Source organism: Giraffa tippelskirchi, chromosome 4 (genome assembly GCF_054371585.1).
Source record: "Giraffa tippelskirchi isolate mGirTip1 chromosome 4, T2T-mGirTip1v1.2.pri, whole genome shotgun sequence".
Taxonomy (NCBI): domain Eukaryota; kingdom Metazoa; phylum Chordata; class Mammalia; order Artiodactyla; family Giraffidae; genus Giraffa; species Giraffa tippelskirchi.
The window spans coordinates 3,757,910-3,781,893 of record NC_137278.1 but is presented as its reverse complement, the minus strand read 5'-3'; the positions used below and the strand labels follow the sequence as shown (position 1 = coordinate 3,781,893).

At 62.5% G+C, this 23,984-nt stretch overlaps 1 protein-coding gene across 3 annotated transcripts; it reads left to right on the top strand.

Moving 5' to 3' along the window:
• Positions 1–11,264: 11,264 nt before the first annotated feature.
• Positions 11,265–23,876, top strand: AGPAT2 (1-acylglycerol-3-phosphate O-acyltransferase 2). Of its 3 annotated transcripts, XM_081590706.1 has the most exons (6): positions 11,265–11,567; positions 19,615–19,748; positions 20,139–20,314; positions 20,572–20,667; positions 22,307–22,379; positions 23,166–23,876. In XM_081590706.1, exons 1-6 carry the CDS (start codon positions 11,386–11,388, stop codon positions 23,339–23,341), a joined length of 837 nt encoding a protein of 278 aa, XP_081446832.1. In that variant the 5' UTR covers positions 11,265–11,385; the 3' UTR covers positions 23,342–23,876. The 3 variants fall into 3 exon arrangements, with proteins under 3 accessions (XP_081446832.1, XP_081446833.1, XP_081446834.1); XM_081590707.1 differs by lacking the exon at positions 20,572–20,667; XM_081590708.1 differs by lacking the exon at positions 22,307–22,379.
• Positions 23,877–23,984: the final 108 nt, after the last annotated feature.

The following is a 23,984-nucleotide window of genomic DNA, read 5'->3' as shown; positions in this document are numbered from 1 at the left end:
CATTAAGGAAGGGGGTGAACACTTAGCCGGTCAGTCACCCAGCCTTGTTGAGAGAGTTCAGAACGTCCCACGTGCCCGCCGAGAGGTGACTGGTTACATAAATGAAGGTCCATTCAGGCAACAGTCCTGTGCAAACCTCAAGACAGCGCTACAGCCCCAGGCCCCAAACTCTGGACGCTTCTCAAGAGAGACACATTCTCCAGGGCCCTGGGGTCTGCCCGACCCCTACAAAGAGGCCACAGTCTGCATCCACACCCTCAAGATGGCCAAGATTTGAGGGGAAACAAGTATTTCCAATGCCGGAAGGAAGCTTATCTTTATTGATGTTTGCGTGGGTGCGTGTCTGACTCTTTGCGATGCGATAGCTCTCCAGGCTCCTCTGTCCATGGGGATTCTCCAGGCAAGAATACTAGAGTGGGTTGCCATGCCCTCCTCCAGGGGATCTTCCCAACCCAGGGGTTGAATCTGCATCTCTTATGTCTCCTGTACTGGCAGGCGGGTTCTTTACCACTAGCACCAGCTGGGAAACCTACAGATGTTTAGACAAGTTCATTTACATATTATCCAAATGAAAACACAACATTTAGTGAAACTTCACTTAGGACTTGGGGATCCCTGAGAATACAGCTGAGGACTCCAGATCTCCTGAGAAAACCAGTGACAAAGCGTAGGGGGAGTGTGGCCCCAGTTGTGTGAACTACACGCAGGTATGCAGGTGTACGTTGATGGGAGTACATGCAATGATTAAAAAACAATCCTAAAATCTGGAAAGCCATGCTACAGTGATAACATCAGTTGGATGTTGAGGTTACAGGTGACTTTTATTCATTTTTACCCACCTGTATCTTTTGTTACTAAGGTGAAATTCATATGCTGTAAATGTAACTGTTTTAAATTGTACAATTGAGCGGCATGTAGTACCTTCACAGTGTTGGGCAATCAACGTGTCTATCTGATTCCAGAACATTTTCGTCCCCCCGAAAGGAAACCCAAGTACCCCACAAGAGTCACTCCTGATTTCCCCCACCCTGGCCCCTGTCACCCACCAATCTGATTTCTGTCTCTCAAAAACCTTCTCTTCTGGATATTTCATACAAGTGGAATCACAGTATACATCCTCGGGGGATGGCACAGCAACCTACTCCAGTACTCTTGCCTGAAGAATCCCCACAGACAGCGGAGCCTGGCAGGCGACAGTCCAAAGGGTCACAGAGAGTCAGACACGACTGCGTCAGCTTCGCACGCGTGCACCCAGGCACACTATATATGCCTTTTTGTCTTGCTTCTTTCACTTAGCTTCTGGTGTTCATGTGTGTGGTAACGTGGTCAGAACTTCATTCCTTCTCATGGCTGACTAGTACCCCATTGTATGGATCCAAGTATTAGTATTCCATTCATGAATAGAAATGTCCATTTATCAGTTGGTGGACATTTACCTGTACTTTTTTTTTGGCCATGTCACACAGTGTGTGAGACCTTAGCTTCCTGACCGGGGACTGAGCCCACACGCCCTGCATTGGAAGGTGGAGTCTTAGCTACTGGGTCACCAGGGAAGCCCCACCTATATCTTTTAAGACCCTCCGTGAGAAGGATGGGTCAGATGCAGGACCTTGCCCCACCTTCTCTCCCAAGTCCTCCCTGTCCCATCCTTGTTCACTTCTCCACCCCTACCTGCTTCCAGGCTTCACCCACTTGACAGTGAGGATCTGGAGGAGGTAAGGTTAGGACGGTTCTCAACACAGGTCATGAGAATGGCTCGTGTTCCACTCTGGGCTCTTTCAGATCCTCGACACTTGAAGCTTCCCAGCAGCGCCACGCCAGTCATGGAAGGACAGACGTCCTGGTCCCAGGAAAGGGGAGCTGTGCAGGTATGCAGGTGCGTGCAGACACACAGGGCCTGTCCACGCACCTAGAGGGTCTGGAGGAGGCGTCAACCAGCCCCGCCGAGGGATGCCAGCTCGCTCCGGTCCCCAAAGGGCAAAGAGGGCTGGGGCGGACTCCCCGTGAGGGCGGCTGGGCCTCACGTGCGTTTGTTCCTCCAGGATAAACTCGGAGGGGCACTTGCCCAGCTTCCGCAGTCCGCAGTCCGCAGTCCGCAGTCCGCAAAGGAAGGGGAGGGTTCGCCTAGAGGCAGCTCTGGCAGCGGGGGTGGGGTGGGGGGGTGGCCACAGGGGGCAAGGTGTGTGGACCGGAACCCACAAACCCGCCCTGAGGGGCTCTGTCTTCTGAGGACAGGTTCTCCCCAGAGGGTGTGGCGTGTGGACTGTGTTCTGGCGGGTCTACGGTCCCCCTGGCCAGATGCTGGGTGCCTGCCAGGCCCCTTATGCTCTGTCTGGCCAGCCAGAATGTTTTTCCCTGGGCCGGCCTGCGCTCCTGCCCGGGCCCTTAAGAAGGTGGTGGGAAAACAGGTCCACCGTCAGCGCTCCCGGGGCTGCAGGGCCGAGACAGCGTGCTCCTGAGGCGCCCCTGGGGCCGAGGGTCTGCCTGCACCGGCTGGGCTGGGCTGAGTCTGGCCACGCGACGCGAAGTGTGGGTGAGACTCCACGGGGGCCCTCGGGAGGCTCTGACCAGCGGGGACCCTGCACGCACCCCTCCCGCCAGGGGCGACAGTGCCACGCCAACCCCGGGCGGCCTGCGTGCTGAGAGACCAGCAGTGCCAGGAGTGAGCTGGCTGGCACTCCACAGCGGCTGCGGCCACCCTCGGCGGGGACTCCATTCAGACGGCAGTGCCGTCAGCCCAAGAGACTGGGGGGCCGCCCCAGGATGCTGGTCTTAGAAGGATTTCCGGGGCTGAGGCAGGTGTGTGTGGGGGGCTCCCCCTCCCTAGGGGCTCGGGGCTAGGCCGAAGTGACCAGACCTGCCCAGGAGTCCTTGCCCCTGGGGCTGCAGCCCCCGCCCTCTCACTGTGCCCAGGGTCCAGGAACGTCCAGCTGCACCACTGGGTCCAGCTGGAGGAACAGCTGGTCTTATAAAACCCAGTGACCAGGCTCGGGGTCTCGCACCGGTCAGGAGCCCCTGCCGGCTAGGACGGCCAGCTGGACCTCTGGGGTCACACACACCGCTCATGGCTGCTAGGACCCCACAGGATACCCCCGCCCCCCCTACCTCGGGTCCCGAGCAGGGCCCACCGTCTGCCAGGCCCAGAGCCCAGGACCCGGAGTCCACAGACTTCTAGGGGCCCAAGGGAATGTTTTCAAATTTTTTTTCCCCTCCAAATCAGAAAGAAATTGGAAGGGAAAATAATGAACTGTTAGGGTTCCTTTTTAGCTATCTTTATACCAATATGGTCAGAATATAACTTTCATTGTTTTTACGGAAGAAGGACTCTGGAGAAGGAAATGGCAACCCACTCCAGTGTTCTCGCCTAGAGAATCCCATGGACAGAGGAGCCTGGTGGGCTCCAGTCCAGGGGGTCACAGAGAGTCGGACACGACTGAGCCACTTAGCCCAGCATGGAGGAGGGAGCCCACAGAGGACAAGCACAAGCTGGACAGGAGACAGGTCAGTGCAGAGCTGGGGAGGAAGGGAGGGAGGCAGAGGCGCTCTGTCGCCCCAGCCTCCATGCAGGGGTGAGTGTCCTGGGGCTGCTGCTCCCAGCCTGTACCCGACCCTGAGCCGGGTGCACAGGTGGGTGGGTGGGGAGTTCAGAGGAAGGGGACAGAACTCAAAGAGGGCAGGGGGCGGGAGGAAGGAGAGCCCCCAAAGCCTGTACAGCCCCTCGACACCATTTCAGCCATAGGGTGGGCACCAAGACCCCCAGCCTGCTGGCCGTCCAGGGCCAACCACTGTGCCCTTCGCTGGGGCAGCCGACCCGGGGCAGGTCAACTCTCGGGGGCAACGGGTTGGATGCGCCCCCCTGGGGAGCAGAGAGACCGGGTCACCCCGAGCCCCTTCCCAGGTCCTCCACCCTGCGGCCAGGGCTGCGTCCACTAGAGGGCAGTGCTGCTCAGCCGTCCGCAGAGCCACTTGGCAAGTGTGGTTGAGAACCAGAGTCGGGCTGGGGTACCGGATGTATTTTATCCCTGCTCTGAGGGTAACATACAGGACACCCGGTGAGATTTCCATCTCAGATAAACAACAAATGACATTTTTTAGTACACGTTTGTTTTAAATATTACCTGGGACATTGTTGTTCAGTAGCTTGGTCGTGTAAGACTCTTTGTGACCCCATGGACTGCAGCACGCCAGGCTTCCCTGTCCTCCACCATCTCCCAGAGCTTGTTCAAACTCATGTCCGTCAAGTCGGTGATGCCATCCAGCCATCTCATCCTCTGTCGCCACCTTCTTCTCCTGCCCTCAGTCTTTCCCAGGATCAGAGTCTTTCCTAATGAGTTGGCTCTTTGCATCAGGTGGCCAAAGTATTGGAGCTTCAGCTTCAGTCCTTCTAATGAATATTCAGGATTGATTTTCTTTAGGATGGACCGGTTTGATCTCCTTGCAGTCCGAGGGACTCTCAAGAGTCTTCTCCTGGGACATACTTGTCCTGAAAAAGTGCTAACTCCTTGTTGACCTGTGGTTCAGATCTCCCTGCTGCTGCTGCTGTTGCTAAGTTGCTTCAGTTGTGTCCGACTCTGTGCGACCCCATAGACGGCAGCCCACCAGGGTCTGCCGTCCCTGGGATTCTCCAGGCAAGAACACTGGAGTGGGTTGCCATTTCCTTCTCCAATGCATGAAAGTGAAAAGTGAAAGTGAAGTCGCTCAGTCGTGTCCGAGTCTTTGCGACCCCAGGGACTGCAGCCTACCAGGCTCCTCCGTCCATGGGATTTTCCAGGCAAGAGTACTGTAGTGGGTTGCCACTGCCTTCAGATCTCCCTAGGGCCCTGTATTGTATCATTTTATTTGCCAGGCAAGGGCGGGGAAGGCATCCAGGTGGGGCTGCAGCTCCGGCTCCAGGTTCATCAGCTCAGGGATGGATGTCTGGCTGGGTCACCGGGAAACCACACCTGCACTGCGCAGTGATTCAGGGGGGTGTTGGCACTGGTGCTGGCTGGCATCCAGGCAGGATGGGGCAAGGTGTGTTAGACTGAGCTCCAGAAACTTGCCTCTAACCTCCCACCCAGAGGTAGCAGGACCCAATGACTTTGATTAGGGATTCGTTTATCCAAGTCTGAATGGTGAAATCCCCGGTGGTGCTAGTGGTAAAGAATCTGCAAGAAACGCAGGCTCGGTCCCTGGGTCAGGAAGATCCCCTGGAGAAGGAAATGGCAACCCACTCCAATATTTTTGCCTGGGAAATCCCACAGACAAGAGAAGCCTGGCAGGCTACAGTCCATGGGGTCTCGAAGAATCGGACGTGACTGAGTGACTGAATACACACTGAATGGTGAAGGGGGAGGCGAGGGTCAAAGGCCAGAGAACTGGATCTGCTCACTCTGGGAGGGTTGGCTGCTATAGTTTGAATTGTTGGAATGCTCTAGACTTGTGCGGTGCACAGCCTGTGTAACTGTGCCAGGTGGTCCTGGGCTGTGTCTCTGCTTCCCTCTTCACCCAGGGCCTCTGCCTCATCTCCACCTGCCAGGCTTCCACTCCCACCATGTCCCCTGTGGGAGCACAGGAGTGTCACTGGTTATTTTTAGGTCATGGATTCACCTTGAGTTTCACTGTCATGCACGGAGAGATGTGAGAGTTGGACCATAAAGAAGGCTGAGGGCCGAAGAATTGATGTTTTCGAACTCTGGTGCTGGAGAAAAGTCTTGAGAGTCCCTTGGACAGTAAGGAGATCAAATCGGTCAATCCTAACGGAAAGCAACCCTGAATATTCACTGGAAGGAGTGATGCTGAAACAAGCTCCAATACTTTGGCCACCTGATGTGAAGAACTGACTCACTGGAAAAGATCCTGATGCTGGGAAAGGTTGAAGGCGGGAGAAGAAGGGGACAACGGAGGATGAGATGGTTGGATGGCATCACTGACTCAATGGACATAAATTTGAGCAAACTCCAGGAGATAGTGAAGGACAGGGAAGCCTGGTGTGCTGCAGTCCACGGGGTCGGAAAGAGTCGGACACGAGTGAGCGACAGAACAACCACAAATGTGTGGAGAGACTCACACACCCCCTGGTCTGCTGCGCTCAGTGCCATGTGGCCAGCCCTCCACGGCTGGCTTGGTGCTTGCGTGTGAGTTCGCAGAGGGGCGAAGGCAGGAGCTCAGAAACCCCGCTCCCTGGGACAGGGTCTCCACAGGGGAGTGCAGAGCAGGCTGGACGGACAGAATGGGACTGGAACCTGAGGCCCGCGTGCAGCTCACTTCAGTGATAGCACCTTCTCGAGTCCAGTTATCTGGAGGCCATCCCTGGTGCAGAAGCAAGCCAGTGGTTTCCGCCAGTGACTCTTCTCTGATGACCTAGTCCTCAGTCCCTTTCTGCGGGTGGTGGCCCATGCTCAGCAGGTCAGGCCCTTGAGTGTCCCCCAGCAGTCCGTGAGCTGGCGGGCGCCTGGCCTTACGAGGAGGAGTCCTTCATTCATTCATTCACCAGTGAATTGTGCAGGCCCTGGCCACAGAGTAGGGAGCTGCTGGGGGAGGTCTCAGGGGTTGGATGAGAGGAGGTGGGGGGTGGCGGCAGGAAGCGCCTGCCTCCGCCCTGCCCTCGGGGGCCCAGGGCCTGGCGGGACCCCGGGACACGGTCAGCACAGCACCTGCGGCCCAGACCTGGCCTGGCCTGGCTGGGGGAGGGCAGAGGCTTCCCTGCAGGCCCCATGCGGGCAGCCGTGGGTCCCCCAGCGCGGCTCTGGGTCGGAGAGGAAATGCAGCAGAAGGGACTGCTTGGCCTGGCTCAGGTCAGGTCGGGGTAGCTAGGGGTCAGGGAAGCGGGCCAATTTAGGATTTCAGTCCAACACACGCAGGGGAGGGTGCAGGAGGCCTGGTGCCTCCCTCTCTCCCCAGCCTTCACAGTGGAGGGGACACCCCCCACCCCGTGGCGGGGAGGGCTTCTCTAGGTGCTCGTGACCGCCTCCTTCCCCCGCGGCGAGGCGGGCCAAGAGGCACCAGGCACCGCCAAGGCCCCACGGCCGAGAGGCAGCCCCTTGGTCAGTGGCCGAGGCCAGTAACTGAGAGGCGTCAGGCAGCAGGCAGCCCGCTGGGCCTCCAGCCCTGTCCAGTCCCCCGGGCTGGCCTGGGCAGCGCTGGGGCAGCTGACGGAGTCTGGACGCCAGCTGGGTCAGGGGTGAGGTGGCCAAGGGTGGCTGCCTAAGGACGGGCCTGGAACCTCACGCTGTTTGTCCCCCTTCATTCCAGTGCTCCAGGCCTGCACTGGGCCCCACGCCCGGCTGAGCACAGCGAGGCCCAGAGAAGCATGGCTGGTCTGCAGTCATCCCCGGGGGCTGACCCTCGGCACCAAACCCCATCTCCTGCTCCATCTTGCTGGCCAGGGGCCCCCGGGTGCTCTCTTGCCCTTCTGGGCCCCCATCTGTCCAGTGGAGGATGGGGGGAGGCCATCCCCGGGGGCTACCCAGCAGAGACCTGGGTACCAGCTGATGTCAGGGGCAGGGAGGCCGCCTTGACCCTTAGGGAAGCCCCTCCTTGATGCTTTCTGCCTTTAGTCCCTCTCATCCCAAGGTCCCCGCTCCCACCCGAGCCTGGAACTCGGACGTGTATGTTGAGGCCGAGCATGGAGGCCGCCACCTTCATGGAGAGCTGGCCCGGTGGAGAGCGGGGAGCGGCCCTCCACTCCCCAGCAACAGGAGGGGCCGCTGCAGAAAGGGCCTTACCCCTGGGGGGCTTCCAGCCCTGGCTCCCCGCCGGGGTTCTTGCCTCCCCTCCTCTGTCCAGCGGCATCTCCTGGACTCCCCGGTCACTGGTCCCTAGACAGCTCCTCGGACCCTGTCCCCCAGCCCAGAGTCCCTCTGGGAGGAGGGCACTGCTCACCCTCCCAGCCCCCTTCCCCCCAGGCTTTTGACGCAGGAGCTTGGACGCCACAGCCAGGTGGAGGCTTCCTGCTGGCCCCTGGGCACGGGCCGCACGTGCCTGGCTCCCTGGGCCCTGGCCAGCACCCTGGTGGAGCCCTAGCCCGTGGTACCGCCCTCACCCCCTCCCTGGGGAGCCTGTGGGCCCAGCACCGCCCAGCACTGCAAAGACCCGGGAATCGGGCCCAGAGGCCTCGTCTCATCTATTTTTAAGTGCGAGCCCATGAAAGATTCACAGGCTGCTTTATTTACCAGTGGCGGGGGCGGAGGGGGCACACCCACCGAGAGGGCCCAAACACACAGGCCCTGGCAGGCTCGCCCGAGCACCCTCCCCTCGGTGGGCACCTCCTTCCGCAGGCCAGGCTGTGCTCTCCCCGCCTGCCTTCCTCCCAAAGAGCTTCTCCCTAGGAGGGCCAGCCCCCCGGAGATGCTCCCCCAGAGGGTGGGGGGGAGGCTCCTCCTGGTGCCCCCAACTGGGAGCACTGATCGCTGTCCCTGATCTCGTGTGACTCTGAGCCTTTGTCCCCTCCTGGCTCCCGCCTCCTGGCTTTTTTTTCCTGGGCAGGTTTGAAGGGAGAGGAATCCGCCTCCTGGTGCCAGAGGCAGAGTAGGGAGAGGCCTGGAGAAGGGCCCCGAGGAGGAAACTGAGGCTCGGGGAGTTTGGAGCTTAGCCATCTATCCGGAGCTCAAAGATGTCACAGGGCCCGGAGGGGTGACATTGGCCTTCAGAAATGCAGAGGCTCGGCCCTTCCCTCCGGAGGCCCCACCCGAGCCCAGGCCAACCCAGGACCTCAGGGCCCCACCCCGGAGGCCGGGACTGGACAAGCAGGTGGGTCTCAGGCCCAGCGCCGCCCCCGCGGCAGGCTCCTGTGGCGTCTGCAGGCAGGGCCGGTTCAGGCCAGATGTCACCTGGTGTCATGTGCTCTTTGGCTGGGCCCCGCAAACACCCAGGAGGCCTCTCAGCCGTCATCCGGCCAGGGGTGGGGCTACTGACTTACTAGGAACCGGGCACCTTCCCTGGGTGCTTGCGGGGACGCAGGGCACCCCGAGAGGGTCATGCAGGATGCTGGCACACCCCTGCCCCTCAAGCTAGTGCTCCCTGAGGGGGGCGCGCTAATTTTAGAGGAAAACCCTTTGTCTCAGGGTCTCCACCAACCCAGAGGATCCTCTGGCAACTCACCTAGAAACAAAAAGATCTCCTTTCACAGGAGAATCCTGAAGATGTGTCTCAGATCCAGGGAAGTCTGAGGCCTCCCCTTTCCCCCCGTCCCCAGTCAGAGGGAAAAGTGGACACTTTCTTTCCACATTTCCCCAGAGGAGGAAGGAACTGGGGAAGAAGATAAAAATTGAGCCACAGCCCCTCCGTCTGTCTGAAGACAAAACAGTGGCGTCCGGAACCACCACTCCTGGCAGCAGGACAGGGCAGCGGGCCAGGGGCAGCGGGGGGGGGTTCGGGGCCCGGGCCGGCCTCTCCCTGTCACCTCTGTCAAGTAGGGGAGCGCTGGCCCTGGGGGCTGCTCGTGGGGCGGCTACTCTTGGCCAGGCCCCGCTTGGGAGGTGGGTGAGAAGGGCGGTGAACACACAAACCCATAAACGCGTGACTGAGTCATGGGAAATGCTGGGAAGGGTGAGGCGGGGAAGGCATCCGAGGGGTGGGTGGTGCCGCCTTGGCAGTGCTGGCGGCTGGCAGCTACAGGACCTCAGGCCAAGCAGCGCTGTCTGCAGCGGAGGTTCTGAGGACAGGATTCCACGCCTCAGGAAGAGCCCCCTGGGGCCTCCAGCTGACGGAATTGGGGACCCTGCGGCACCGGTGGCTGACCCCCCGAAACCTTCTGTTCGAGTCTCCCTGCGGTCTGTCAGCCCCATGGCCAGCCTGGGCACGGTGGTGCCAGCGCTCGCCCCTCCTCCCGGGGGGGAGCACTTTCGGGCCTCCTCCAAGGTCAGAAAGAGAGAAGCTTGTGGACTTGATGCAGATGGCCGGAGGAGTTTGCTTTTGTTTGGTCGCTCAGTCGTGTCCAACTCTTGCAACCCCATGGACTTCAGCCCGCCAGGCTTCCCTGTCCGGAGGGGTTTGGGCCACAGGCTTTACTGTGAAACACACACAGGTGTAACCCAGGGGAAGGGACGGTCCCCTCTGGTGAAAAGTGAGAACACCTGTGCCCAGTCCTCCACCCTCCGCAGGGAAGCCCTCGTCCCTCTGGGCCTGACGCCCCCTGGTCACCCATGATGGGAGATTTTGTACTTGTCACCCAAAATAGCAGTTTGGGGGCTTCAGCAAAACATCTCAGCGATAGACGCCCCAGCATCTGAAATAGGACAGAGGCTGACAACAATCTTTTGAAGGCCTCCAGGCACCATGTGTGAGGCCATTGGTCAATCGAAGCAAAGCCAGGCCCGGGGCCCCAAGTGGAGGGGCTGCAAGTGGAGGGGCCGCAAGCGGAGGGCACTTGTGCACAGGGAAACTTGGTGTTACAACCTGGGTCTGCTCGGAGATCTGCCGACGGTACCCCCCGGGGTGACCTGGGTCTGCTAGGAGATCTGCCCACGGTCCCCCGGGGGTGACCTGGGTCTGCTCTGAGATCTGTTGACAGTCTCCGGTCCCCCTCGTGGTGACCTGGGTCTGCTCGGAGATCTGCCCACGGTCCCCCGGGGGTGACCTGGGTCTGCTCTGAGATCTGTTGACAGTCTCCCCCAGGGGTGACCTGGAGCTCCTCCCGGCAAGCCAGAGGCTGGCCACACCATTGCCCTGCCAGGCTGGCCCATCCACTTGAGTTGAACGCAGTCGCCTGATCCCTGGGCAGGCCTGGCACCTGGAGCAGGAGATAACCTGCTAGCCCTGGCACCCACTGTCCGGCACCCCCGGCCCCGCCCACAAACTCGCCTCCTGCCTACCCAGCACGTCCTCAGACCACCCCTCCCCGCCAGCCTGGGTCTCCCCGCAGTCGCCGGAGGGGACCCGAAAGGGCAGGCTACCCGGTTGGTTACCGGGTGCGGCTCAAGGGCCCCTTTGTGCGGTGACCGGGCTGGCACGCGCCGTCGTGTCCTCCGGCGGCCGTTGGAGCCGCTGTCTGGGCTCAGGGGCGGTGCCGGCGGTTGTAAGGGGACGTCCGGCCCGGAGGTGGGGGGCTGCGGGGCGCCACGGCCCAGGCCACCCGCGGCGGAGGTGCGGGGGCTGTGGGCGGGCGCAGCGCCAGCGGCGGGGGTTGGCCCGGCGCCTGGGCAGGGGCACCGTCCCGGGGCGGAGGGGCGGGGCGGGGCGGGGCGGGGACCGCGCGGGGGGTGTGGACTCGCGGGCGGGCGGGGCGTACCTCGCCGCTCCCTCGCGCGCAGCGCTCACCCGCCCGGGCGCCCCGCCCCTCCGCCCTCGCAATAAGGGGCGCCGGCCGGGCGGGGCGAGGAGGAGGGCCCGCTGCCGCCGCCAGCCCGCGGCCGGAGCCCAGGCAGGCAGCCTGCGGCCCGCGCCGTCGGGGCTCCGGGCGCGGTTATGGAGCTGTGGCCGTGGCTGACCGCGGCGCTGCTGCTGCTGCTGCTGCTGGCGCAGCTGAGCCGCTCGGCCCGGTTCTACGCCAAGATCGGCCTGTACTGCGCCTTCTGCTTCACGGCCTCGGCGATCGCCGCGGTCGTCTGCCTGCTACGCCACGGGGGCCGGACGGTGGAGAACATGAGGCAAGGGGGGCCGGGCGGGCGCGGGGGTGCCGCTTCCGCTTCCCTAACTTTCCCGTGTCCTTTCCCTCCTTCCTGCCGCGCCCGCCTCTCCCGGGCTCCCGGGGGCGGGAGGCTCTCGGACGCCCGAGGGGAGAGCGGGAAGGAGAGCGCGCCGGGGGGTGGCGGTGGGTGGGTTGCGGCCTCCGGAGCCCGCATCACCCTGTCCCCGCGCCCTTGCCCCGGGGCCGGCACGGAGGGCTCTACAGAGGTCTGGCCCTCGGCGCCGCGCAGGGTGCCGGCGGCTCCGAGAGGAATGCGGCCGGGCCGGGCGGGCAGAAGCTCGGTGCCGCTTCCCCGTGGGGGGCGGGGGTGGGGGCTAGCCGCCGAGCCTCGCCGCGCCCGGGCGTCTCAGTCTCCTCCCCGCCACCCCGCCCGCCCACCTGTCGGGCCCTGAGCGCGACAGGGCTCAAGCCCTTTCTTCCGCTTAGGAAGGTGTGGTGGCTCCAGCCCGGAGAGGTGGGGCAGGGACTGCTGGGCCTTGGGGTCCAGCTTTAAGCCCGGGCAGAGAACGCGGTGGTGGCTGGGGTGTCCGCCGCCCCGTGGGTTGGGGAGCTTGCCGCGGTGGGGGTCAGGCTGGGCTGACAGGAAGAGGTGGAGACCCCTCCCGGGCAGGGCCGGGGGCCGGGGGCGGGGCATGGTGGCCCGAGAGGGGCTCCTTGGCCCTTTCCCCCAGATTCCGATGGGGAGGGGCCGTTGCTAACATGCCACCCTGTGGCTTTGGCAATGATGGCCTTTTGGCCGTGGCCTGGGGTGGGGAAACTATGCTCCCTGAGGTCCCCACCACCCAAGAGCTCGCAGGGCAGGGGGTGAGGGGTCCTGGCTTTCTGCCCCTTCCTGGCCTTGTCCATCTGGACGGGCTGACGCTGCCAGACTGGCCTGCGCTGTACAGTTCTTCCAGGCTGTGTTCAGGGATCTGTGGCTCCCGCCGCACCAGGAGTGGGCGTGAGGACTAAGAGTGGGGAAGCCTGGTGGGTGGGCCATGGGTCTCTAGTGCCCCGCCCCTGCCCCCCCACCCCACGTGGCCCAGGGCAGCGACCCAAGGAGCAGAGATCACAGGGTGGCCCACTTGTTGCCTTTCCAGCTGTCTTCCCAAGCGGTCAGCTCACTGGGATGGGGAGGGCCTGTATCCAGAAATAGGGGGTTCCTCAGGGCTGGGCCCTGCCCGCAGGAGTGCTGGCCTGAGTGTGAGGCCCTGGGACCCCCTGCAGACAGTGGGCTTACAGCCTGAGTCCCTTCCGCACCTGCTGGGGGCCAGCCAGGAGCGGGGCAGGGGGTGGTTTCCGGCAGCAAGGGCTGGTGAGCTCCTCGGAGGGGCAGCTGCCCTCCCACAGCCGGGCCCGAGGGTGGCGTGTCTGGTTCTGAGGCAGGAGGGAGCTCTGAGCCCGGCCTGTGCTGCCTGTGCTGCGTGCAGGTGGGACGCGAGTCCTGGAGCAGGTTCCCAGCAGGTGTCCCCAGCAGCCACCTTCTCTCTCCCTGGCTCTGTGTTGTCAGGCACCTTTGTCTTTAAAGGGTCCAGCTCGCTCTTCCAGGCCTGGGCCTGAAAGCTGCTTCCCCGGGGTCAGACTGGAAGTCACAGCCACCCTTTCTGACCAGGTGGTGGAACTGGCAGGCCGGCCTGACCAGCACTTGGCACCCCAGGCCTAGCCAGCCCTGTGGCCTCTGCTGTCTCCGGCTTGTTCCCAGAGCCCAGCTTGGCCTCCAGCCTCCCACGAGATTCGGGCCCCCTGGGGTGTCCTCCTCAGGTGCTCAGGAGGGAACTTCCTTCCCCGGGACCTCTCCTGACTCAGGCTCTGCAGAGGCCAACCCAGGACATAACGGAGGTGCTGAGTGCTCCTCAGAGAGAGGCAGGCCTGGGAGTCCGGGAACCTGCAGCCCCCTTCCCCTGCAGCCCCAGGTCCCACAGGGTGGGTCATAGTGATGACACCCACAGCTCCCCAGTGACGGCAGAGAGGAGGGTCCCTTGTGGACCTGAGTTCCCCAAGGGACATGGCCATGGAGGGCTGAGAAATGCAGAAGTCGTGGAGGCGCTGTGTCCCTTTAGGCACTGTGCCCCTCCAGGGACAGGCCCATGAGGACAACCTCCCTCATTGCAGGCCCCTCCTGGGCTGGGACTGTGGGTGCCTGGCTGCCCCCCGCTCCAGCCTCACCCTGACTTCCGGAAAGGACTCTGCCCATCAGCTGTGTCGTGCACCCACCGTGCACTGTGTGCTTCATCCTTAGGGAGAGGGGTTGTTCCTAGTCCTATTTTACAGATGAGTCTGCAGAGAAGCAGCTTGAAACTCATGTCTCCGGGGGGTGGGGGTGGGGAGGCGACTGGCAGGTCCCAGAGCTAGGACCCGGCGGACCCAGGCTGCAGAGCCACCGAGGATGACTTCAGGGTGGATCTTTTCATCTTTCCTCTGTCTCACCCAGCATTCAGGGCTAGAGGCAGCACCATGGCCGCTTTGGGCTGGAGACGGGGCTCGGGGGAAGTCCTGAGTTCCAGGAGGACAGCCCAGCTCCACCCGCCCCCTCACTTTCCCGTCTTCCCTGTAACGAGCAGCCCCTCTCTGTGATGGGGCACTCGAGGAGGCCTTTGCTTTTGAGTTGTGAGTTTTGAGCGTGCCGGGCAGCGCTGGAGCGGAGGACCAGAGGCAGGCACTGTTGCAAGCACGCTGGGGCCGAGGCCAGGGACCCCCTCCGAGACTGGCGGGGGCCTGCGTGCCAGGCGAGGCTGTGTCCTTGTCCTGGGGGCAGGTGCCCTTATCACACCCGCTCGGCAGAGAAGAGAGCGAGGCCTGGGATGGCCGTGTGTGTTAGAACTGGGTTTGGCTGTAGGATCAGGAAGCCAGATAACAGCAGCTTAACGCAGAGAGTTTCCTTTTTCTCACGTTCCAGGTGATCAGGACGGGCAGCCTGGGACCACAGCTAGGCTGTAGGGTGGGGGGCAGGACAGTGAGGTGCCGGGTCGGTGGAGCCCCCACCCACTCGGAAGATGGGCATCGCTGCAGACAGGGCCTGGGGTCCTGGTCTTGGGGTGGGACGGTGGGAGCAACCCTCCCTCTGGGCGGACTCCTGCAGGCCAGGAAGCAGAGCTCCTGAGATCTGGACACTGCTCGCGGCCTCACCTCCTGCCAGGCCTCTGGCCTCCACCCCGCTCCTGAGTCCCCATTAGCACCTCTGGGCACCCGCAGAGGCTAGTGCCCCCAGCTCCTGCCCAACCTGTGTTCCAGCTCATCTGACGCTTGGGAAAGGGCCCTGCCTGCCAGACGGGCTTCCTGGGGCCTCCTGTCCCCTGAGCGGACCGATGGTTCTGTGTCCCCACCCTCCTGGCAGGGCCTTCCCGAGTGAGTGCCACCAACTACCCCCCTCCACCCCCGCCACGTTGTGGGGCAGAGCCCACGGGGTCTGGCTGAGGACTGGCACTGCTTGGCTGAAGTAGCTCCTGGGTCTCCGCATGGCTGTCTAGCCTGAGTCGGGACTGAGGGCAAAGGTCAGCAGGTAGCTCAGACCTGACCTTGAACCACCTCCCAGTGGCCAGGAGCAGGTACCGGCTGGGGGAGGGGCTTCTTTCATTTACTTTGAATTCTTTTCTGCCTGTGTTGTCGCCAACACAGCCACTGTCTGTGGAGGGCTCCCCGGCCCGGCAGGTGTCTAGGGCGTTCCAGCCTCATCTAGCTCAACCCGTCTGTGACCTTCCAATCTCAGGAGCAGAAACAAGAAGTGTAGGGAGGTCAAGTACATTGCCCAAAGTCACAGCTGTGAGAGGAGCGTCAGGGCCTGTCTGACCCAGAACTGGGGCGGGGTCTGGGTGTCGGCAGATGAGCGTGGCTGGTCCACAGAGGCTGGCTGCCAGGGGTTCGGCCCCAGGCCCCCGAGAATCCACATGTTTATGGTGCTTCCTTCGAGGCCAGCGGTCCTGATCAGGGTTAAGTGGAGGGCTCCTGAGTAAGACCCACGAGGGGTGAGGATAGCGCCTCTGCTTAAGGAGATCACTGCCCCCGTGGGCTCTTGGAAAGGGGGGTGGGCCCCCCTGCCTTGCGGGGAGAGCTGGCATCAGTCACCCACCTGCCTGCAGTGCTTCTAGAAGGCTGGGCCACCCGGCTTTAGGCAGCCTTGGCTCTGCCTCCCCGGGGAAGGCAGGACTGGAATTGGGGCTGTAGGGTGTGGGTGCGAACATCCCTGGCCACGCCTGTGACTCCCACCCTGAAGCTGGGGCCCTGCTTCCTGTGGGGAGGGGCACTGGGGTCAGCTGGGCTCCGGAAGAGGCCTGGGCTGGGCAGGCCTGGCTGCCCGGTGAGGGCAGCTGCTCGGAGCTTCCTGCCTGGGAGAGAAGGGCAGTGCTCCTCCTGCTGGGGGTGGGGTGGGGGCCAGAGAGCCCCCTCAGGAGGTGAGGGGAGGCCTGCAGAGGAGCTCGAACAGTCCACCTGGAAACCCTGGAGCCATCGCTCCACCTCCAAGTGGGCCTGTGCCTGGCATTTTCCATGCATTTTGCCAAAGTCAGGTTTAGGGGTGGGCTCCAGCCCATCCCAGCTTCCCCGCTGTGTGACTCTGGGCAAGTTGCTCAGCTTTGCTGAGCCTCCACTTCCCTGGTGCAGGAGTATATGACCTTGTGGGGTTACTGTCTGAGCGAAACTGGACAGTTGGCGTCTGTCCCCGAGCAGGCTTGGCAGGTAGCGTGGAGCTGCCGCTCCCGGTTGTGGGTGTGGGGTGTCCGTCCCTGTGGTTATGAGCGTCCTGCACTCCAGGCCAGGACAGACTGGCTCTCCCTGCCCAGGCCCTGGAGCCTCTGCACAGCTTGGGCGGCCTCCCTCCTCTTGGAGGAAGCACTGTGAAAATGATACGATGTCCCCCCCGACCTTTACAGAAAACCTTTACAAGACGGGACAGTAGGAGAAGGAAGAGGGAGACCCCCGGTGCCCACCCCACTGCAGGGAGTGACTGACGGACCCCTCCCTTTAAGGAGCATCGCTTGCTTCTGTCTGCTCCCGAGATGCCCTTTCTTTTGCAGCTTCCTGTACTTACGTATTCCTGTACTTATGTCAGTGGCTGTGTCTTTTAGTTTTGAGTGCAGTTATTTGTAAAATGTAGCAAGTTGCCCCCTGGTCCTGTCTGTCCCTCCTGGAACCCTTTGGTCCTTGGGAGGTCTGCCTCAACTGGGGTAGGAGAGGCCCCTGCTCAGCTGAGTCTTATACACAGTATCTTTCATTGTCCCCCCGCCCCCCAAATACTGATCCTGTCAATTAGATACAAAAGGAAAATATAGAGAAGTTCTGGAGATGGATGTTTGGGACAGCTGGATTATACACTTGTAAATGGTTTAAAATGATAGATTTTATGTTATATATATTTCACCACAATTTGTTTCCTTTTGGCTGAGTCACGTAGCACGCGGGATCTTAGTTCCCCAATCAGGGAATAAAGCAGGGATGGAACCCGGGCCTCCCTGTGTTAGAAGGGCTGAATCTTAACCACTGGACCACCAGGGAAGTCCTTCATCACAATTGTTTAAGAAGAAAAATGGAGCCAGTAGATACCACTACCAGAGGGACCCACTGTCCTTCCCAGATGTGGCCTGGGACTTTGCCTGTGAGCTTGGCAGGGAAATGCAAACAACAGGTTTGCATTGGAAGTCCCGGGAACGGTCCTGGCAGCAAATAAATAGGGATCTTTGCTCTTTCCTCTGCCGCAGCCCTGTCTATCTCAGCTGTCCCCACGGGGACACTGAGGTGTTCTTTCCCTAATCCCGACCGCGCCTGTGCGTTGGCAGCTTTAGGATTAGCTGCCAGAAGAGGCTTGCAGATCTCAGGGAGTAGGCTTCTTAAGGGCTCTGCTAGGTGCTGCCAGCCTGCCCTCCTCCGGAAACCTCTGCGGTCCCCCACCTCTGCCGGCAGCCTCGGGCCGTTTCCCAACACCTGCCGACACCTCCTGTTATCCGGCTGTTCTCTGCCAATCTGAAGGATGAGGATAGGGCTTCTTGTTTCAATCCGCATTTCCTTTGATGGCCAGTGAGACTGCATGCTTCTGTGTTGTTGGATGACACACGTTTTTTCCTGTTCATGAATGGCCTGCTTGCGCCCCCTCCTTGGGTCTGTCAGTCCTCACAATGACCCGAGAAGCCTTCTCTTGGCAGTCGAGAAGCCCAAGGCTCCCCAACTGAGATGGCCAGTCGAGGTCTCCCGAGAGTGTCCTGCCAGGGGCACCTCTGAGCCGGATGGAGAAAAAGGGACAGGTCTGGCTCGAGCTGGCAGAGGCTTAGAGCTAAGGAGGATGGCCCGGCTTCCAGATCCAGCAAGGCTGGCTGGCCCGATTGTGAGAGCAGCCTGGGCTCAGCTTCCTCCCTCGCAGAGCCCCTCTCACCCACCTGCGCCATGGGAGAAGGAGGGGAGAGAGGCTGTGTGGGCCAGATGTGAGCCTTCCTTTCAGACAGAGAGGCAGATCCAGTAGGATCCACTTGTGTGAGGCTCAGGGGAGTCTTATCTGCAGAGACAGAAAGTAGATGCTGGGGCCTGGGGCAGGGAGTGTGTGTGATGAGAACGGCGTGTCCATCAATTTGAGAAGATGAACGAGTCCTGGGGAAGGAGGGTGGGGTCAGTTGCACAACAATGTGACGGCACTTGAACTGCATATTTCAGAGGGTAAATGTTGTGCCTGCTAAGTTGCTTCAGTCGTGTCCGACTCTGTGCGACCCCATAGACGGCAGCCCACCAGGCTCCGCCGTCCCTGGGATTCTCCAAGCAAGAATACTGGAGTGGGTTGCCATTTCCTTCTCCAATGTTGTGCCACGTGTATTTTAACCACACGTGTAAAGACTTGAGTCTGCCTTCAGGTCAAGGGCCCAGCTCTGAGCCTCTGCTCTATTGAGAAGCAGCTCTGAGTCCAGACCCTTCTGGCTGAAGTGGAAAAGGCCTCCCTCCCGGTCAGGACTGTGAGGAGCTCCCTGGCGGGGGTGGGTTTGTGTGCATGAATCTTGTGCGGGAAGTGGAAAGCTCTTGGGTCACCAGGAGCCCACCCTCAGTGGGCTTCCCACCGCCACCCACGGTGGGAAGGACCCAGGGGCCCTGCAGGAACGGCAGAGGAGTGACCTCAAGCCTCAGGTTCCGTCACCTCGTGTGCACTGACCCCTCACTGGCACCTGTCCTGTGCCAAGTGTGTGCGGTGTCAACCTTCTCCTTGCCAGCCAGCTACCCGAAGACACTGTCCCCAGGGACATGCGTGGTCTCCCCCACCCATCACATCCTGCGGGGACAGGCCCCTGCAGGTCACGAGTGCCCAGGGCAGCCTCCTGCCAGGAGCAGGGCCCACGCACATCCTAGCTCCACTGGCATCCTTGTGTGACCTTGAGAGTGTGTGTATGTGTGTGTGTGTGTGTGTGAAACGGGCAGGCTGCTGCATTGTAGGACAAGGAGGAGTGAAGGCCTTGTCGCCTTAATGGTGCCTGCCAGGCCAGTCTCCCCAGCAGCGCCTCTTTCGAACCAGGAAGCAGCCCTCAGCTCTTCACCAAGGTCTCCGCTTGGTATCCACGCTTCCCTCCCTTGGGTGTGGCTCTGCCTTGAGGGGTGGTCACTTCCCGTGGGAGGCCCCCCCCCCCGCTTCCTCTGCGGGGGGTCTCTCCACGTTGGGCTGAGAACAAAATCAGTCCGGCCAGGGGGGTTCTCAGTCTCCATCCCCGTTCAGCCAAGCCCCCTGCCTGGGGTGACAGGCAGGACTTGGGGGGTGGAGGCTGGATGACAGGTGCAGATATGGGTACACAGACGTGGAAGGAGGCGTCCTTCCCACAGCCGGGCGTCAGGGTCCCCGAGGCCTTGCTTCCGTGTGACCTTCATGTCACTGGCTGGGATGGTGGGGGGCAGGGGGGCACTCTCCATCCTGTTGAGGGACAAGACCTGAAGGCTCTCGGAGGGGAAGGTGAGCTCAGGGTCAGTGGCCAGCCTGCCAGGGAGGGCTGGGGGTCTTCGGGCTGTTCATGCGGAGCCCGAGTTACGCCGGAGCAGTGGCCCTCTGCTCACGGGGCCCGTCTCCCCCGCAGCATCATTAGTTGGTTCGTCCGGTCCTTCAAGTATGCATACGGCCTCCGCTTTGAAGTCAAAGGCCGTGAGACGCTGGACGAGGACCGGCCCTGCGTCATCATCTCCAACCACCAGAGCATCCTGGACATGATGGGTAGGCCGGGCTGCAGGGGCGAGGGGGGCAGGTCTGGAGGAGGGCTGACCCCCCCCAGTTGCCTGGGGGTAGGAGGAGGCTGCTGTCCTACTTGGTGGAGGCTGGACCCAGCTGATCTAGCAGGCAGGGATTTGACACTGGATGGGCCGGGGACCTGCGCCTCCCTCTGGCGGGTAACAGGTGGCCAGGCAGCCTGTGCAGGGGCCCCGGGCTCTGCAGCGGGAACCCTGCTTCAGTGCCTCCCCTGCTGGGAAGCTGAGGCCCAGAGGCCAGACAGCGCCTAGGGGCCAGTGGTGCCCCAGGCCCAGGGCTGGCCCCCTTCTCCTTGGGGAGTGGCCCCTGAGCTGCGCTGTGTCTCCTCTGACCCTGCCTGGCGTCCGGCGCCTGCAGGCCTCATGGAGGTCCTCCCCGACCGCTGCGTGCAGATCGCCAAGCGGGAGCTGCTCTTCCTGGGGCCTGTGGGCCTGATCATGTACCTGGGGGGCGTCCTCTTCATCAACCGGCAGCGCTCCCAGACAGCCATGAGCGTGATCACCGACGTGGGCGAGCGCATGGTCAGGGAGAAGGTAAGTGCCCGGGGCCGGGGTGCCCGGCTCTGTGGACACTCACGTCTGGTCGTGGTGTCAGGTCGGCCCCAGGGGTGAGTCCCTGTGGCAGAACACACCTCATTGGTGCATGCCTGTGAATCGCATACGGAAGAGCCAGGTACAGGGCCTTGACTGTCAGCCGTGGTGGTCTCTGCTGAGAAGTGGGGCTCCCCGGGGATGGGTGCCTCCCTGGGCGGCCTCTGGCTTTTGGGTGCAGCCTCCTGTCTCCCCGACAGCTCAAAGTGTGGATCTACCCAGAGGGCACGCGGAATGACAACGGGGATCTCCTGCCTTTCAAAAAAGGCGCCTTCTACCTGGCGATCCAGGCCCAGGTGCGTCGGGGCTGCGGCCTCCTGGGGCGGTCTGGGTGGGAAGCGCATCCGGGCTGGCCTACGGCTGATGGTGACCTCCCGGCCGGGCCGGGGCCGCTGGCGCTTGGGGACCACCTGCCTCTGGATAGGCGGCACCTATCTGTGAGCTGCCATGGAGGGCAGTCCCTGGGGCCCCTTAGCCACTCTGAGCGTGAAGGCTGGGGCCTGGTCAGCCCAGGGCCAGCTGGAATGACGCTCATCACCTCTGTACCTGCCCACAGAGCTCCAGCACCCCGCTTTCCCGCTGGCCGGGCGAGGGGGCTGGGGTTGGCGTAAAGAAGGCCGGCTGCCTGGGCTATCAGGAGGGCTATGCCAAGGTCGCGTTCAGTCCCCCCGCACCCCTAGCCGGGGTGGGGTTTGGGACTGGGCAGGGGCTGGGTGGGGGTGGTGGGTGGGGTGTGCACCAGGGCTCACATGGGCCAGGACAGAGTGAGCGTTGAGCCCTGCACACGGCTTCCTGTTGCTCTGGTCCTTGACTTCTAGGGGTACAGTTTGTCCCAGGTGTCCCGGGGATCTCGGGGTGAGGGAGGGAGAGGCTTGGAGCATGTCCCTCTGTGGGGCGGGGCTCCTGGTGGGTTAGGGTGCCCTGTCTCAGCCCCTGGTCCTGTGCTGGGGGCTGTGCGCAGGGGAAAGCCGTTGCAGGGGGCAGGGGGCCTTTCTTCCTGCCTGGTCAGGGTCAGGCTGGCAGCTGAGCAGGGCTCTTTCTCCTGACCTTCACCTGGGACAGTGGCTTCGAGCACCCCCTGGTGGCCCTGAGCAAGGCTGGGAGAGCCTTCCTTCCAGAAGCTCCCAGCCAATGCCGGCAGTGGGGGGGCTGGAGAGAGGGGAGACGGGCCGCCCACGGAGGAGCCTGCGCTCTGATCCCCACCCTGCCCGAGCACCAGGAGGAGGACACCTCCGCCGCAGGCCCGGGGCTGGCCTGCGGCCCGGGGCTGGCGTCTCTTCCCTTTGTGATGGAGAAGGGGTCACGGAGGTCATGGGAGAGGAGAGAGGAGCTTTGTGGGGTGGTGGGGTCAGGGCAGTCTCAGCCAGGACGCTGGGCAGCATATTTCTTGTCAGACCCCCACCCCGGGGTTAATGATTACTCCCAGGTGCCATTTCCGACACTGGAACCACCACACCACTGGACTTGACCCTGGTGTCTTCCAGGAAAACCGGCAGGCCCTGCCCCTTCCCCTGGCTGGAGCTGCCCCCAGCTCCTCCCTGGGGTGGGGGGAGAGGCTGGGAAGGAAGAGATGGGCAGAAAGACCTCAGTTACCTCCTCTGGCTAAACTGGACAGGGCCCTGGGTCATCTTGGGACCCTTGGGGGATGCGGAATGTGAATTGGATGGATGTGTGCCAACCTAGGAAGTCTTCCTGGAGGAGGGGATACTTGGATGAAGATGTGCAGGATGAGTTTATGGACTTGGGGCCACCCAGTGCATGAAGGGTGCCCTGGGGCAATGTGTGGAAGCACCCTGAGGCAGGCTGGTATGCCTGCCCGGTGGCCACAGGGGCCATGGTGGCATGCAGGGGTCTGCCCGCGAGCTCGTTCCTGGGGATCAGGCTCCAAGGTCGGGCTGGGCTCCGTCCTCAGGCTGCTACGTCTGCCATCCCCAGGTACCCATCATCCCCGTGGTTTACTCCAGCTTCTCCTCATTCTACAGCTGTAAGACGAAGCTCTTCACTTCAGGTAGCCCCCTGCCCCCCCATACACACACATCTGTGCACACACAGGCCCGCCCACCCGATCTCAGTCCCCGTAACACCCAGACCCCACTTCTGGAGGCCACTCCCAGGCCGTGCCCCTCAGTGACTGGGGGAAGAAGGAAGGAGGCCCCGCCTTGAGCCCTGAGACCGGGGCTCCGAGGGGTGGGCGGAGGCCCAGCTTCACACACATGGGCCAGGCCATGCCCACAGCTCGGGGGGCCTTGAGGGGTGCGCATCCTGTGCCCAGGGTGGGCTCCAAGCCAATGCATCCAGGCCCGACTCGCAGGCAGCAGCCACCCGGGTACCCCCCCACCACGGAGGGAGACTCCGCCCTCCACCACGGAGCTTGGGACCTCCCTCCGACCTTCCCTCCAGACCCCCACGTGAGGGTGCCTGGTGCCCAGGTGGGAAGTGGAGTCCAAGGGAGAAGCTGCCTGCCCCACACCCAGGACCCTGAGGCCGTCTGCACCCCTGTGGATTGCAGGAGGGGGCTGCCCCAGAGCCTCCTGGGGGAGGGAATGTCCTGGAGCCTGACCGGTCCTCACAAGGGGACGCGTTTTCATCCATGCCCACTGTGAACGTGCCTGAGAGCGCGTGTGTGCCTGCATCAGTGATTCGCAATTAAAAGCCAACCACTGGAGACCAGGGTGTCGGGAAGAGCCTGGCCCAGCCCAGGCCCTCAGGAGGCTGGCAGGCAGCTGAGAGTGGGGGAGAGAGGCCCCCCACGAGAGCCCCCCAGGGAGCTGACACCCCCACCCCGCCCCCACAGGAACCATCAAGGTGGAGGTGCTGGACGCCATCCCCACCAGTGGCCTCACTATCGCTGATGTCCCCAAGCTTCTGGACACCTGCCACCAGGCCATGAGGACACGCTTCTTCCACATATCCAAGACCCCGCAGGAGAACGGGGCCCCCTTGGGGCCTGACGCCCAGGAGGCCCAGTAATTGAGGCCTGGGGCAGGGCAGGACCTGGCTGGACGATGGACAGAGGGACCCCCCCTGCTCACCAGACACCACCGTGTCCCCTCTAGCCATCCCCCCCCGGAAGCGGGGCCTCTCTTCCTGTCACTGCCTTGGGTCCAGGCCCCCTGATGTCCCTGCAAGGGAGAGTCAGTCCCCCAAGCTCTGAGGGCAGGGCCTCGCCCACCCCTGTGCCTCCGGGGTCTGGCGTGGGAGCGGGCCTGGACCCCCATGGGCTGATAGGGCAGGGCCGAGCTGCCCGGCCCCCACCCTCCCGCCCAGGCCTGTGGGGCACAGAGGCGGGCTCTGCCGCCGGCCACGGCCTGCATCAGGCCCTCAGGGAGAGGCGGGGCTCTGGGGGCCAGGATGCCTGGTCTCACACCACCAGGTAGTCTCAGGCCAGCTGGGCCTCAGGGAGCCAGAAAGCAGGGTCTGCGGCTCCCGCCGGCTCTGGGGAGCAAGTCTGCTGAATTGGTACTGTGCTCATCACTGTTTTTTATAAACGAACTCTTGGAAGTGCCTGGTGAATCGTGGTCACTCAGAGGGTGGGCGGGGTTGCCTCGGGTTCCCATCCTCAAGCTGCCCTTGCCTCCCCCGCCCCCAGACGAGTGTGGGAACCCCCTCCTAG